This window comes from Miniopterus schreibersii (assembly GCF_964146895.1).
Source record: "Miniopterus schreibersii genome assembly, chromosome: 20".
In the NCBI taxonomy this organism is placed as follows: Eukaryota; Metazoa; Chordata; class Mammalia; order Chiroptera; family Miniopteridae; genus Miniopterus; species Miniopterus schreibersii.
Genome location: NC_138122.1, coordinates 18,923,262 through 18,937,842, shown reverse-complemented (window position 1 = coordinate 18,937,842; position 14,581 = coordinate 18,923,262). Strand labels below are relative to the sequence as shown.

The following is a 14,581-nucleotide window of genomic DNA, read 5'->3' as shown; positions in this document are numbered from 1 at the left end:
GAGGGAGTGTTGCCTAGGGTGGTGGCACTGCAGTGAGGTCATTCTGACTTCTGAGCATCACGGCTGTGGCATTCATTCCCTGATGTGCCAGACACCATGCTCAGCCTGTGCAGTGTTGGCATCAGCCCTGGGGTCGGAGTGGTTCTCTGTTCTCACTGAGGCTCAGAGAGGTGGAGTGACTTACCCAAGGCCACACAGCTTCTACATGACAGGGAGCCAGGATTGGAGCTGGGGTCCTTTTGACCCCGAGGCGCCTGCCAACCTGACATCTCTTTTCCTTCAATCCCTGTGACCTGCACGGTCTGCGGCTAATATCCCAGCCCCTAGAGGTGAGGCACCAAACCCTCTGCCTTTTCACTCCCTTAGGAATTCCCTGGAGGTGCAGACAGGCATCAGGGAGGAAGCAAGTTGCACATTGATTTTCTGGGGTGCTGGTCACCATCTCTGCCTAAAACCCTGTTGCCCCTCCTTCCCAAACTCCCCTTCTCACCCTGTCCCTGCCCGGGCCCTTCCTTAGCATCTTGCGTCCCCCAGCACCTTGGAGGCCCTGCGTGTGGTGCTTAAATCCCTCCTGCTGTCAGGCAGACCTCGGCGTGCGCACACATGCACACACACGTGCATGCACACACAGACGCAAACACGGGCAAGTTGCATAATTCCTCTGAGTGTCTGTTTTCTCTGTATGAAATGGAACACCATTTTGCAATCCCTTATCCACCATTCCAAAATCCACTCAGCTCTCATTTGAGGCAAAATTGCCCCGTACCAATTGCGCTAATGTGAAGTAATTAATAGTATTTATTTATCCCACACGGTGTGACGGTTCATACATGTTCCTACAGAAATATTAACACGACTGCCTGTGGGATGTTGCCCTATGCCCATACTTATCCACTTTTTTGTGGGTTTTTTTAAATTATTGCCCCCTAAAGGGCCTTTTTAAATATTTTTTTCTTAATTGCCTTTCCATGAAGTTTTAATATCATGGCTACATTGTATATCTGTATATGAACTGTATGCTTTAAAAATTAGATTTTTTTTCTCCCTGCCTGGGTGGCTCAGTTGGTTGGAGTGTTTTCCTGTGCACAAAACAGTTGCGGGTTTGATCCCCGGTCAGGGCTCCATCCCAGGTTGGGGCTTGTACGGGAGGCAACTGATTGATGTTTCTCTCTCTCTCTCTTTCCCTTCCTCTCTCTCTAAAATCAATAAAAACATATCCTTGGGTGAGGATTGAAAAATAAATAAGATTTTTCAGCCCCTCCCAGGAGCCAATTTTTACTCCCTTGGGGACTGTATCACTCCACAGTGGACTTTGCCCGCCAGGGGACAGGTCGCTATGTATAGAGACATTTTCTTTGTCAGGACTGGGGGGCGGTGTTGCTACTGGCATTGGTGGGTACAGACGGGGATGCTGCTAAACATCCTACGTTTTGCAGAACAGCCCCACCAGGTGCCATTGTGCCGAGGTTGGGAGACCCTGCCTAGACCCCACTGGGGGCATCTCCCAATCCACAGTGTGCCTGCTCGCTGCCTTCCAAAACCCGAAAGTTCCCAAGTTGAACATGCACCTTGCGCCTGGGTCTGGGATTGGGACTAGCGGAGCTGTGACACTGGAACCTACTTCACGGATTGTTGAGAGGGCCCTTTGGGGGCTGGCACAGTCAAGCGTGTTGCTGGGTACCCGGCCAGGGTGCGGGCTCACCCAAGATAAACCAAAATGCCCAAGTGCTAAGTTCCTTGTGTCCCCGGTGCCTGGATGGTGTCCCCAAACTGAGAAACGTTTCCTTGGGTAGCTGACATCTCGCTGCACATTTCTGCAGCCGCCTTTGAGAGCCTGTCACACTCACTAGGTCTGACTTCCAAGTCCTTCCAAGCGAGTGCTGGCCCCCAGGATGCCCGGGCCTCTGCAGCTGCCTGGAAGCCTGCGCGGGCCCCAGCTCCTTCCAGATGGGGCCATTGTTGCTTTGTTTGTGGGCTTCACCAAAGCGCAGTGTCTGCCCGAACAGGTCCCGGGCTCTGCCTGTGTGCCAGACTTTGTAGCGCGCTGATAAGCTGGCTCTGCATGGTGCTGGAGCTCTGGCCCTGCGCCCTGGACCCACGGCCTAGGCTCCCAGAGCGTTCTCACCAACCTGGGACCCGATGGGCCCCGTGATGAGCGGGCAGAACCCCTGTAAGGCACAGTTCTGCCCCAACGTGGGCACCAGGAAGTTCACCAAAGAGATGGCCTCCACGCGGCATTTTCCAGGGCCTCTGGCTTGCCGAGGGCTGGGTCGTGAGTTACAACAGGTGGCGCCCTGGGCCCTGGGCAGGGTCTTTGAACAAAGCCACAATCTGGGCTGGGTACCAGAATGAAAGGGAGCCCTTGGCTCTGTCCCGGGTGATGGAATGTCAGCCCAACTGGTTCTGTCCCTCCACTGGGGCTGGGTGTTCCTTACCAAGCTGCCACCATGCCCGTGGAGGGAAGCGAGCACCCAGGCTCGGCCCCTGCCTCTGCCTGGCCCCCACTCCAAGGGCAGAGATGCCCCATTTATGCTGCGGGCTCTGGGCTCTCCTCTCCTCACCCAGCCCGGCAGCCTGGAGGCCCCAGCTCTGCACACCAGCCCCTTATCTGTAAGGCGGGGCCCTGCAGGGCTGCTTCTCAGGGGGATGGGACAGGGGCTGTCCAGCCCACCCCATAGCAGAGTCTCAAGAAAGACAGCGTTTCCCCTCCCCCGCCTCGCCTCCTCCCAGCCTCTCACTCACCCTCGCTGCCTCTGCCGCCTCTGTTCTCCCACACCTGTCCCGATCTGACCCACTTACCAGGGCCCGGGACGTGCCACATGCCCTTCACGAAGCTGTCTGTCGCCTACCGCTCGTCCCCTGTGCCTGCTCCCCTCCCTCTCTGAGGCCCAGGAGTACCTGAGGTACCTGGGATTGGAAACCTCTGTTCATCCCGGGGCCCAGGACGGCCAGGGGGGTAGTTTTAAGGCAGAGTTTTTGTGAACTTATCTGTAATGCCTTTGACATCCCTCCATATCAGCGCCTGAAGTTCCCCTGCATTGTTTCTAATAGCGCCGTGTTCCCTCGAAGGGATAAACCAGGGTTCATACAACAGATGCCCTATGGAAGGGCCTCTGTTACCCCAAACCGGTGCTATTTGTTTGTATTTATGCCTACGTCTGTGTGTTTTATATTTTTGTATACATTTGTGTATGTGTATTGGTGTGTATTGTGTATATGCGTGTATGTGTTTGTGTATTTTTGTGTATATGTTTGCATGTGTGTATTTGTGTGTGTGCATCTGTGTTTGGGTGCCTATCTCTGGTAGATGAGTCACCAGAAGCGGGGCTGGAGAAGCAGTGTTGTGACACTGGAGTGTGATCGCTGCCACTGATCACTGTGGAGGTGGCGGCTTCGTCCTGCCCCGGGGGAGACCCTGGAGGCTTGGGGTCCTCAGGCAGTGAGGGACGCCCAGCTCGAGGCTGCAGTTCTGTCTCCCGATAAGTTGAGCCCTTGCTTGAAATAAGCATGAGAGATGTTTTGACGTGCGATGTTTTTAAAAAAGGCAGCCAAATTTGGCTTAGGCTGTTTTAAGAATCTCTCCAGGAGGAGCCAAGTCAGGCTGGGTGGGAGCCGATTCCATGAACGGGAGAAGCTGGGAAACAAAAGAATTATATGTTTATGCAGAATTGTACCTTTTAACATTTTTTAAAAATTACTAACCGTATTACAAAATACAAAGAGAGGTAGGATAAAGACTGCGTCTGCCTCTTTCCCTTCCGCCGTCACTCAGTCCCCCTCCCAGAGACAAGTGTCTCACAGTGTCCCGTGGCCTCTGACGGTCTGTACTTTTTCAGATGTTTACGTACTTTGCTTCCTCCCGGACACGTGGCAGCACAGGCCACCTATGTTTCTCTTGCCTTACACACTTGACAGTGTATCTGGGAGGCCATCCTCAGTACACTCCCATCTGCGCATCCCTTTAACAGCTCTTTTTAACGAGTAAGTAGTATTCCACACTATGGCTGTCCTGTCATTTGGGTTAAGTACATTTTTTAAAACCCCCAATTCTCTCTTCCCTTGGCTCATCCTAACCTTAGAACTGTAGGCCTTTAATTAATAGGACTTTGGACTTAAAAGGGAAATTGAATTTGTCTCTTTTCATGTGAGAGTCTCTCAGTACTTCTAGAAGGTTCTTTACCCCATTCCTTCCCCTGCAAAAAGGTTCTTGATATTTAGGGGATGCCTGAGCTGTGTTTTAGGGACACGTTTCAAGCAGATCTGAGGCCAGCATTGGCCGGTGGCTGACAGACTGTACCGGGAAGTCTCCCAGAGGGGCATTTCCTGGGTGAAATTGCTAACGGGAGTTGGTAGAGTGGGGGGGGGGGTGTGACAGGCTGTAGACCCAGCGCCAGGTGCCTGGGTTTGAATCGGGCTCTTTCCCTCGCTCGTGAGGTCCTTGGCAAGTCCCTTCACCTCTGTGTCTCAGTCTTCTTATCTGGGAAATGGGTAATAACAGTAGCCTCTACTTAGGGTTGCTGGGTGGACTATACTCTGCAACTTGGCGCACAGTAAGCGCATGTGAGTGTCTGTTGTTGGTGCTGTTTCATTTCTCAGAGCCTCAGCTACCTAATCTGTGAAATGGGGACATTAATAGTATCTACTATGGGAATTAAACTAGATGGTCCGCATAAGGAATTTGATGTGGCGCCAGGCACAGTCTGTGCTGCTTAAGTGTTCAGGGCTTTTGCTATTCTTGCCACCTCCTCGCTCACCTCTGACATCCAGAGCTCAGGCCCCAGGCTGCCCGCTGCTGGGCTCTGGAGGCTGGGGGACTCTGCGTCGGAGGCTGGCGGGAGCCGGGGCCCCCTGGCCCAGCTGTCATTTCTGTTTATAGCCTCAAGGCTGTCGGGGTAGCAAGGAAACCCTTGCTCTGAAGCCTTGTCGTGCACTCCCAACCAAAACCAAACATGCCTCCTCAGGGCCAGCTGCAAGCGAGTGCCCCTGTCACTTTAGGTGGCACACTTGTCCCATGGAGACAGTGAGTCACTGCCAGAGCCGTCCTTTTGCAGCCTGTATGTGCCGGCAATGGCTCGGCCCTGGAGGGTGACAGGACTGTGGGGCAGAGCTGGGGTCCAGTTCATTTTGTGACATGACCTTCCCGTGGGTGTCCTTTGGAGGGGAGCAGCTGACAAATGTCCAGGTTGAGGGAGAGACTCGGGGATCAGGTTAGGTTGCCCCTTTGTTCTCAGCTGAAAGGCGCGACTGTTAGGCTCATTCAGGTCTGTTAGTGCATTGTTTAGAGTGTTTGTTAAAATCGTGTGTTTTGGGAACTAAACAGTAGACATGATCATCGTCAGGTCAGCGGGCATCTACTGGGCACTTACCAGGTGCCTTGCATTGCAGCTCTCACCAGACACTTTACAGATTCCTCCACCACCTGTCTGCATCCTGCTCACCCCATTTCACAGATGGGGAAATTGAGGTTTAGCAGGGTTCGGTCACAGTTAGCAAAAAGTAGAGCTGGATTTGCCGAGGTGGGTCAGGAGGTGGAGTCCAGGAGCAGGTGTGTTCCTGTGGACAGAGCCACAGTCCAGGTGGGCCCGTCCCGTCCCGTCCCGTCCAGCCCCTCCTGGGGCCCAGGCGCCCCTCCTGGCCCACCTCTCCGTCGCTGTCGCCCGTGTGTCTCTCTGTGCTCTCGCTGTGTGTTCCTCAGTCGTGGTCGTGTTCTCTCAGTTTCTGTCTTGCTCTCTCCTTGCCGCTTCTCTCCGCCTCCATTTGCCTCTGTCTCTCCTTCACTTTTCTACTCTCCTCCTTCCACTCCAAGTTTGCCACCAAGCTCAGAGGTGACCCCAAGACCTTCCTTCCCCACTGACTGATGCCCATGATGTGTCCTGAGTCCATGGGCAGGTGACCAGCCTAGACCCTGAGCTATACCCCTATCCAAGCCAGCACAGCCAGCCACACCTGGCCACACCTGGGCCACATCTGACTGTTCCTGCACTGTTGTTCTTAGATCCCATTAAGAGGGATCAGCAACTGCTGTCCCGTGGACTTTCCCTGGGAACCCCTCCTCCCCACCATTGGGCAAGGACAGGGCAAGGCCTGGCTTGTGCTATGGCCTGAGGGGACATCATGGGCTACCCAGAAGTCCATCGACAGCCCTGACTGCTACTAGCTGGGACCCAAGTTCCCAGGAAAGGCTCCTAGGGGAGTGTTTGCTGGCAGCTTGGGGAGAGGGTTCTGAGAGCTCTGCCCAGTCCCCTTCCCCTCCAAGTCCATTTCCTTCTGGTCTGGCACCTTCCCCCCCTCCCCTCCCCTCTTTCATTCCTTCCCTCCCTCCCCTCTTCCTTCCCTTCCCTCCCATTTACTAAGCACTCACTAAGCACCAGGTACTGTACACACTGAGAATCCAGTGGCGACAGAGCTCAGCTCGCCCCTCTTGGACCTTGATATGTCCTGGGAGGGACAGGCACCCAATGAATCATACAAGTGACTTAGAACCACCACCTGAGGTCAGGGCTCTTGGGAACAGGACTCCGGCCTAGACTCGGGGTAGAGAAGCCCCTTGGAGGGGCTGCACTCACTGTGGGCTCTGAAGGATGCGGCACTTGGCCAGGTGGAGAGCGGGTGTGGACCTGGGGCCCTGCAGGCTGCAGTATCTTATCTGAAGATAAGAGCCTGGGCTGAGAGGTCTAGGGTGGGTGTAACAAGCTGGGGGAGTCGGCCCATCCTTGGCCTGCCCCCCTCCCCTTCTTCCCTTCCTGGGTCTGAGACCCCATCAGTGGGCGCATCTAGGGATGGACTGTGGCACAGGCCAAGGAGTCAGGACACCTGGATTCTATGCCTGGGCAGGCACCCGTTCCCCTGCCTGGCCCTCTGATTTTCTGTCTGTAAAATGGTCATTGAGGACCCAACAAAGCTCTTCATGTCAAGCCCGAGCCAGGAGAATGCAGTGGCTTTGGGGAGCTCAGACCTGGACATCAGGCAAACCGGGTTCAAATCCCAGGTCCCCCACTTTCTAACTGTGTAACCTTGGGCATGTCAGGTTGCCTCGCGGGGCCTTAGTCTCCTCCCCTGTAAAATGGGTCCATGACAGTTCTGCTGCATAGGGCTGTTGAGAATATTAGATGGCAGAGTAAATGGCACATCATCAGTGCCCACTAGTTAGCCTTCAATGTTATCGTTACTATTACCGCTCAGTCCTCGAATGGGTCTGACCTGGACACAGGACAGGAGGGTGCAACGGGGCCTCAGAGGCACTGAGACAGAGCTGGGCCACCACACCAGCCTGGGCCCCACAACTGCAGAGCTCCCTGCCCAGCTGGGGGTGTAAAGTTGCATAGGGGGGAGGGGACACACGTCTTGAATTGCTCGGAATTGCGCTGTCAGCTGTGGGTCACCAAGCTCGGCCCTGACTCAGGGCACTTTCTTAGTCGGATGTGTCAGATACCCCAAAATACATGCAGACATAATATTCTCTCCTTTCCCTGCCCCCTCGCTGACTGCATTCTCTTTTCTGGTTAAGAATCTCACACCTACTCATACAAAAAAAGTTATTTTCAGAAACATATTCTTCCAACAAATACTTATGCAGCAATTGCTCCGGGCCAGGCATGGTTCTAGGTGCGGGGACACAGCCCTGGAGGAGCCAGCCGACAGTCTACAGGCTATAGATCAGGGATCAGCAAACTGCCCATGGGCCAAATGCAGCCGGCCACCTATTTGTCAATAAAGTTTTATTGGAACAACCACACACACTCACATATTGTCTGGGCTGCTTTCTCGGTAACAGTGGCAGAGTGGAGTAGCTGGGACGGAGACCACGTATTTACTGTCTGGCCCTTTACAGAAAAAGCTTACTGGGCTCTGATACAGATGAGCAAATAAAGAGCCCCTTCTGGTTTGTTCTCAATTCACGACGTGTACAGTGTAGCAGCATCGGAGGTATGATGCCATTAATTTCATTTGATTTTATCATCAGGTTATATTGAGATGTAAAATTACAGGGGTGGATACTAACTAAAACCAGAGTCAGTAATCAAAAGACAGCCTGTTATCTCACCCCAGGCAGCGCCATGGGAACAGTGTGTTGTGGAGCCTTCCAGAGGTTTTCCTTTGCTTACACTCACGTACGTATATGTGTTTATTTTTACAAAATTGATAACATAGCACACATGTTTTGGTACCTTTTTTTTTTGACGTTTGCTAGTATAAGGCAGGCGTCCTCCTGGGACAGTAAATATTCTTTCTGAACGCCACCTCGGTGGGCCGTGGTGGATCCACCGCGTGGGTTCACCACCTTGCATCTCACCAGTTCCCGCCTTACTGGACATTGAGGTCACGGCCAGTATTTTGCAGTGATCACCAACCCTGGAGGGAGTGTCCACGTCCGTAGATCTCGGCAAGGGTGTCTATTGATTTTCTTGAGATAAGTTTCTGGAAGTAAAATTGCTGAGTCGAGGGGATGCGCGTTTTAAATTTCGGATGTGCCGTGGCTTGTTCGGACTCAGCCCCTGAAGGCATCTGTCCCCCTGGCTCCCAGCTGGGTGTTGCAAAACTGTCCCTTATGGGCCCCGGGCTGAGGCTGCGTCTGCCTGCGAGACGAGGGCCCAGAGTTGCCTCCACCCGTGTGCGGTCTGGGGAGCACGTCCCAGCAAGTGGGTTTTAAACCTGCCAAGTTCTTGGGGCCCTGCAGAGCATTTTAATGTGCATTTCCCCATCAGAGCCTCCTGCAGCTTCCTGAATAAGGTGGGGGCAGGTGGGTGCTGGGAGTCGGGGAGCAGCACTGGGATAGGAGCCCAGAAACCTGGGTTCCAGCCCCTCCTCCCCGTCTCACTCACTGCGAGAACCAAGCCTCACAGCACTTGCTGTCTGTGCCTCAGTTTCTCATCTGAAAAGGGAGGGCTCCAGGGTCCTTGTAGATCGAACTGATAAGGTTTGATGACCCTCATTTGACAGTGACAACTGGCGTATAGGTTGGGGATGGTTGATAGCCGTCGAAAGTGCATGTCAAAAAAGTCCAGCTCGGGGCCCAAGTGGGGGGAAACATGGCAGCCATGGGAAGGCGGGGTGGGGTGCCCCTGAGGGGGTGCCCTAACCAGACTGATACGTCCTGGGAGCATTGAAGGTGGAGAGAGGTTTGGCCCAGCTGCAGTGCGGGCGGAGATGGCACTGAGGAGGGTCGGGGGCGCCCAGCAGGGCCCAGCACGTCCGCCGGCTTTAGCACCAACAGCCCTGCGTCCGGCCGTGTCCTGGGCAAACCCGGACGGTGGGTCACGCTGGCGCCCGGCCGAGACATCGGGGCCCACCTCTGCGAGCAGTAGGGAGCTGGGGCGATTCGTGCCGCCTGGGACCGCGTTCTGAGCATTTTTCCCGGATAGTAACCGCTTGTCTGGCCTTCCTTTGTAGGATCAGCTGAAACAGTGTTTTTCCAGGCGGCCGCCTGAGGCCAAGGACACCGACACCCTCGTACAGGAAGCCGACAGCCAGTATGGGACCTGGACGGACCAGCACCAGAGCGGGGAGAGGTAGGCGGGGCGTGCGGGGATGCGGGCTCCTGGCTGCGGGGTGGGACTCCGGGGCGGGGATCAGCGCTCTGTATTATTGGAACATGCTTTGTCTGTAATGATAAGAGTAAACCCTTCTTGTAAAATAAAAATTTAGAAAGTATTAAGAGGTAATAATAAATGAAATGTAAAATGTCCAGAATAGGCAAATCCGTAGAGATAGAAAGCAGATTCGTGGTTGCCGGGGGCCGGAAGGGAGGGCAGTGGGGAATGACAGCTGAACCGGCACGAGTTTCCTTTTGGGGTGAGGAAAATGTTCTAGAACTACGTGGCGGTGATGGTTGCACATTGTAAAGGCACTGTACCCCACTAGTGGCAAATTTTACGTTATCTATATTTTACCACAATTAAAAAAATTATAAAGAAAATGAAAACCAACAGTAATCTCAGCACACAGATATCACCTTCATTAATGTTTTTTTCCTTTCTAGACTTTTTTCAGTATATCTGTGTGTGTGTTTACATATTGTACATATTGCTTTATAAACTGCCTGCATTTAATATGACCACTGTTAACGGCTTGTAAGACTCTCAGATGCCAGCCTGGCTGGGGGGAGACTAGGACTACGGCAGAAGCCTGAAGGTTATCCAGTGCAGCCAGGATTCAGGGGGCAGGCGGGCCTGCACCCCAGCTCCGCCCTAGCTGGCTGTTCTCTCCCTGGGTCTCCAGTGGGTGGGCAGCCCCTTCTGTCTCCAGGAGGCACTGCAGCGCCCCCTCCCGGAGGGCCCCAGGGGCAGCTGTGCTCCCAGCCCTAGGTAGCAGCGCCCTCTGCTGCCACCTCGATGCTATTTCTCCTTATTTTTTTGTGGATTTGGCTCAAGCCCACCCCACACCCCGAAGTCCTGCCTATTTCAAGCAAAAAGTCATCCCAGAGCTGACAAAAAGCATGGCTGTGCGCCCAGTACACCTGGGTTGAAGGGTCTGTGTAAGGATGCAGCTGGGAGGGGTTGTCTTTCAGGATAGACCCCCTGTCAGGGCGCTGGGGCCTGGCCTGCCCACACCCTTCCTTGGGGTGAGGCTTCCCTGTGCTCTTGACCTTGGTGTCTTTTTTATGGGCAGGGAGAGCCTTTTTAGTGTAATGACTTGACTTATTTATAAATTGTCTATTGTATGCGATTCCTGTGATCCAGGTGGTACTTGAATATATTGTCATGCGAAGAAATCCCAGAAGTAGAAGAGAGTCAAGGACGTGGATTCTGGAGTCAGTTCTGCCCCTTTGGGCAGCTACCTCCCATCCCTGTGCCTCAGTTTCCTCCCCTTAGCGAGGCTGATATTTAATTTCATGAGGTTAGCCCCCCCCATCCGCACCGGTCCAGGTGTTCTAGCGGCACCAGGAGCAGCACCTGTCGTGTGCCCAAAGTGGCTCTCCTCCTGGGACGTCTGTCTGCTGTTCCTGGTGTAGGGAGCACCCCCGCACCCCACTTTCTGCCGCCTCCTTTATTTGATGTTCAGTTCTCAGAAGCGGCCTGCGTGATGTGTCTCCCTTCCTTCTTTTCTCGTAGCTTGGCCCCCGAGTCCCCCTCCCCAGACAGCAGTGCGGCGTCGGCCCGGAAACAGCCCTCCAGCAGCCGTCTGTCCTCGCTGTCATCCCCGACGGAGGCCACCTCGGCCGGGGACCAGCATGACTGCTCCAGGGACCAGCGGAGCACCAGCGTGGACCGCTCCAGCACCGACCTAGAGTCCACCGATGGGACGGAGGGGCTGCCCCCACCGGACACTGGCTCTACGAAGAAAGTGGACGACTTCTCCTTCATCGATGTAAGTCGGTAACCGGGAGCGTGTGCCCGAAACAGTCATGTCCTTGTAAAGGGACGCTCTAGCATCTCCTGGCGAGTTGCCCCTTTCTGAGGTAGAATCTGTGTGCCAGGCACCCCTCTGGTGGGTGCAGCGGGCACAATCTAAGATGGGACTGATGTCTGCCTGTGGCTTGGACCTGCCATCCACCAGCTGTGTGTCTTGGGGCAAATGCCTTCCCATCCCTGAGCCTCGGGTTCCTTACCACTTGTAACCAGCGTAATGGACTCTGCAGCCTTAGATATAATTACATGTGTTCAAATTAACACTGATCCCAGCCCACACCTGTTAGGTGAGCTCTGACCTCACAGCCCTGCCGGGTGTTCTCACCAAGGTCTTGCTTTAGTGGGATGTGTCCCTAGTACCAGGGGATCCAAATCTCTCTGTAAATGGGTGGTAGTGGTTCCAAGAAGGTGAGACCCCCTGAGGCATGGGTAGCCCTTGTGTGGGTCCCCAGGGGCAGCCCCGAGAACTCAGCTTTTCCAGGTGCCAAGCAGGAGCCTCCAGGATGCCGGCTGCCCAGGTCCAACTGCCTCCTGCTCCCGCCCCTTCCAGGACGCTGCCCAGATTGCCCCCAGAAAAAGAGCACCACTGCTTTGGGAGCGGGGCTTCCTCTAGGGCCTCAAAGGGGATTCCCCTCCTTAAGTATGGTCAGCTGGCACCTCTGGATAAAGACAGGGAAAGACACAAGCTCAGTCTCCACGGGGGCACCCACTATACAAACATGGACACGGTGTGGATTATAAGGACTTAATTAGGTGATGTGTTCAGTCATTCATTCAACAAACCTTTGTCCAGCTCCTGCTATGTATTGAACCTTGCTCTAGCTTGTATGCTCATGTGATGTCACCAGGAGGGGAAAGGCATTTCCATTGTGTGCCCACTATGTGCCAGGCACAGTGCCAGGGCAATCAAGCATCATTTGATTCTTATAATCAATGTATGTGGTATGTTTCATGGAGAAATTTTGACTTCGGGTGTTAAGGTATTATTAAAATATAGAATTGCTACCACCTAAATAGGATCTTGTGCATCAGTGAAATTACACACACACCTCTCTTGGGTGATGCCCTCAATGAATGGTTCCTTTGTTTTTCCCCCTTTTCTTCCCTGCTGCTCCCAAAGCAAACCTCAGTCCTCGACTCAAGTGCCCTCAAGACCCGGGTGCAGCTTAGCAAGAGAAGCCGCCGCCGGGCTCCCATCTCCCACTCCCTCCGACGCAGTCGACTCAGCGAGTCAGAGAGCAGGTCTCCCCTGGAGGAGGAAGACGACAGCACATGGATGTTCAAGGACTCAACGGGTACACCCCTCGCCTCCACAGATACCTCACTGAACAGCAGGAAGGATGGAGGTTAAACACTAGAAAGAACTTCCTGACTGAAGGCTGTAGGATATTAGAACATAATTACATAGGAAACTGTGATTTTTAAAAAAATTCTTCACAGTTTATTAGAAACTAAGTAAAAAAAAAATTCTTTTTGAGGGATGATATATCAATTGGGACTCTCTTCATTGTATACTCTCTTCAGGTTTGTTTGCTGGTCTTTTTTCTAGATTCTTCAGTTTATTATCAGTCTTATTTGGTTTCTAATGAGTTATTTAAGGCTATGCATTTTCCTCTGAGAATTTCTTTGGCTGCATTTTATATCAAATGCTGAGCCAAATTTTAGAGGGCAGGTAGGAATTAGCCAGGGAAGGATATTCCAGACAGAATATTAACAGGATCAAAGGAACAGAGGTGTGGAAAGAACATCCGGCATGTGTGGCAGGGTCTAAGTGGTTCAAGCCGGGGGTAGCAGGAATTACGCTGGAAAAGTAAGCAGGGGTCAAGTCTTGGAAAGTCTTGATTCCTTGCCAAGGAGTTAGGCTTTATCTGTAGATAGAGAAACATGGAAGAGTTTTAAGAAGCAAAATCTTTTCTTGTTTTGGAAACCATAGTAGGTGACCCCTCTTACTCTACACATAAACAGTCTTAGTCCCCCTGAAGATGCTGTAGGGACTTTTGTTCACTTTGGACTTGCTCAAGGCAAACAGTAGGATGCAGGCCAGGCTCAGAGCTGAGTGAGGGGCACAGCTTCTGACTGGATACCTTAAGTGCTTGGAGGGCTATCTCTCCCTCTCCCATCTCATGTCTTTTATTCAAAGAAATGTTTAAGTGCCTTGAATAAGACTCCTCTCTGCACACTTTCCTGGTTTTCTGAGCCAAATTTCACAGAGCTGTTTGGAGCAAGTAAAGACTAAAGTGGTGACAAAAAGCACGCAATTACCCCTAAAAGCACATAATTACCCCCCCATCCCCCCACCCCCCCCACCCGTTGGAACACTGCAGCAGCCTCCTGATTCCTAGCAGCCTTGAGGAGCCAGCCAGGGGTTGGGGAAGGCCTGGGAGTACAATTTCTGAACATGCCCCAGTTTCCTGCTTGGCCCAGGGCCCCAGAGGACCAGACCTTGCCTCCTGCCCCTACTCCTCCCTGTTTGAAACTCCAGACCCTCACACCTGGAAGAGTGGGGACAAGCAGTCTATCTCCCAGAAGTCCCACCTACGAGGCTGGAGCTCTATTATGGGATTAAGTCCCAGAAAGGGGGGCTTGGGGTGAAGGAGGGTGACTTCTTGGTCCAGCTCCAGGCAGCCCTTCCACAGACACAGGAGTCTCTCCCCCTCTCTTCTGAGAGCATGACCCCAGTGTGTCATGAGCTGAAAGCACTTCTGGCTCCTCTCCTGCCTCCGCCCAAGGGTTCCTTCTATTTCCCCGACTAGAAATGAGCCAGGAGCCAGCCTGTCTATGCCCAGTCCCAGGAGGAGACCCGTCCTGCCTTACTGTCAACATCCTTTGGCAAGAGTTGTAGAGAAGAAAGATCATGAAAGCAAGCCCCTGAGTCTGTCCTCATCTGTAAAATGGGCCAGTAACGCCTTCTGTCAGGGTTGGTGTGAAGATGGCATGAGGGTCTATGCGCAAAGATTCTGGAACACAGGCCTCGGTACATGGGGGCTGCCGATGACGTCAGCTCCCTTTTCTTTGCAACAGATGAGAAATCCCCCAGGAGAGAGGAGTCAGATGAGGAGGAGAAGCGGACCGAGAGGACCCCCGTCGGCCATCCCCAGAGGATGCCCGTGTTTCCAGGCGTAGACCCGGCTGTGCTAAAGGTACCAAACCTCACGTCCAGAGCCACTCTCGACTTGGCAGCAAAAGACCCAGAAAGAACAGGCCCCATGATTCCCCCCCTTCCTCCCTCCCTC

General features: G+C 53.4%; 1 protein-coding gene across 3 annotated transcripts in view; it reads left to right on the top strand.

Moving 5' to 3' along the window:
• KIAA1671 overlaps nucleotides 1-14,581 on the top strand; it is a 127,358-nt gene that overhangs the window by 104,698 nt on the left and 8,079 nt on the right. For all 3 annotated transcript variants that reach the window (XM_081122670.1, XM_081122672.1, XM_081122671.1), the window contains 4 exons: nucleotides 9,391-9,509; nucleotides 11,052-11,307; nucleotides 12,469-12,643; nucleotides 14,370-14,488. In XM_081122670.1, the coding sequence (XP_080978796.1) occupies nucleotides 9,391-9,509; nucleotides 11,052-11,307; nucleotides 12,469-12,643; nucleotides 14,370-14,488 (669 nt within the window). The remainder of the gene's footprint in view (nucleotides 1-9,390; nucleotides 9,510-11,051; nucleotides 11,308-12,468; nucleotides 12,644-14,369; nucleotides 14,489-14,581) is intronic.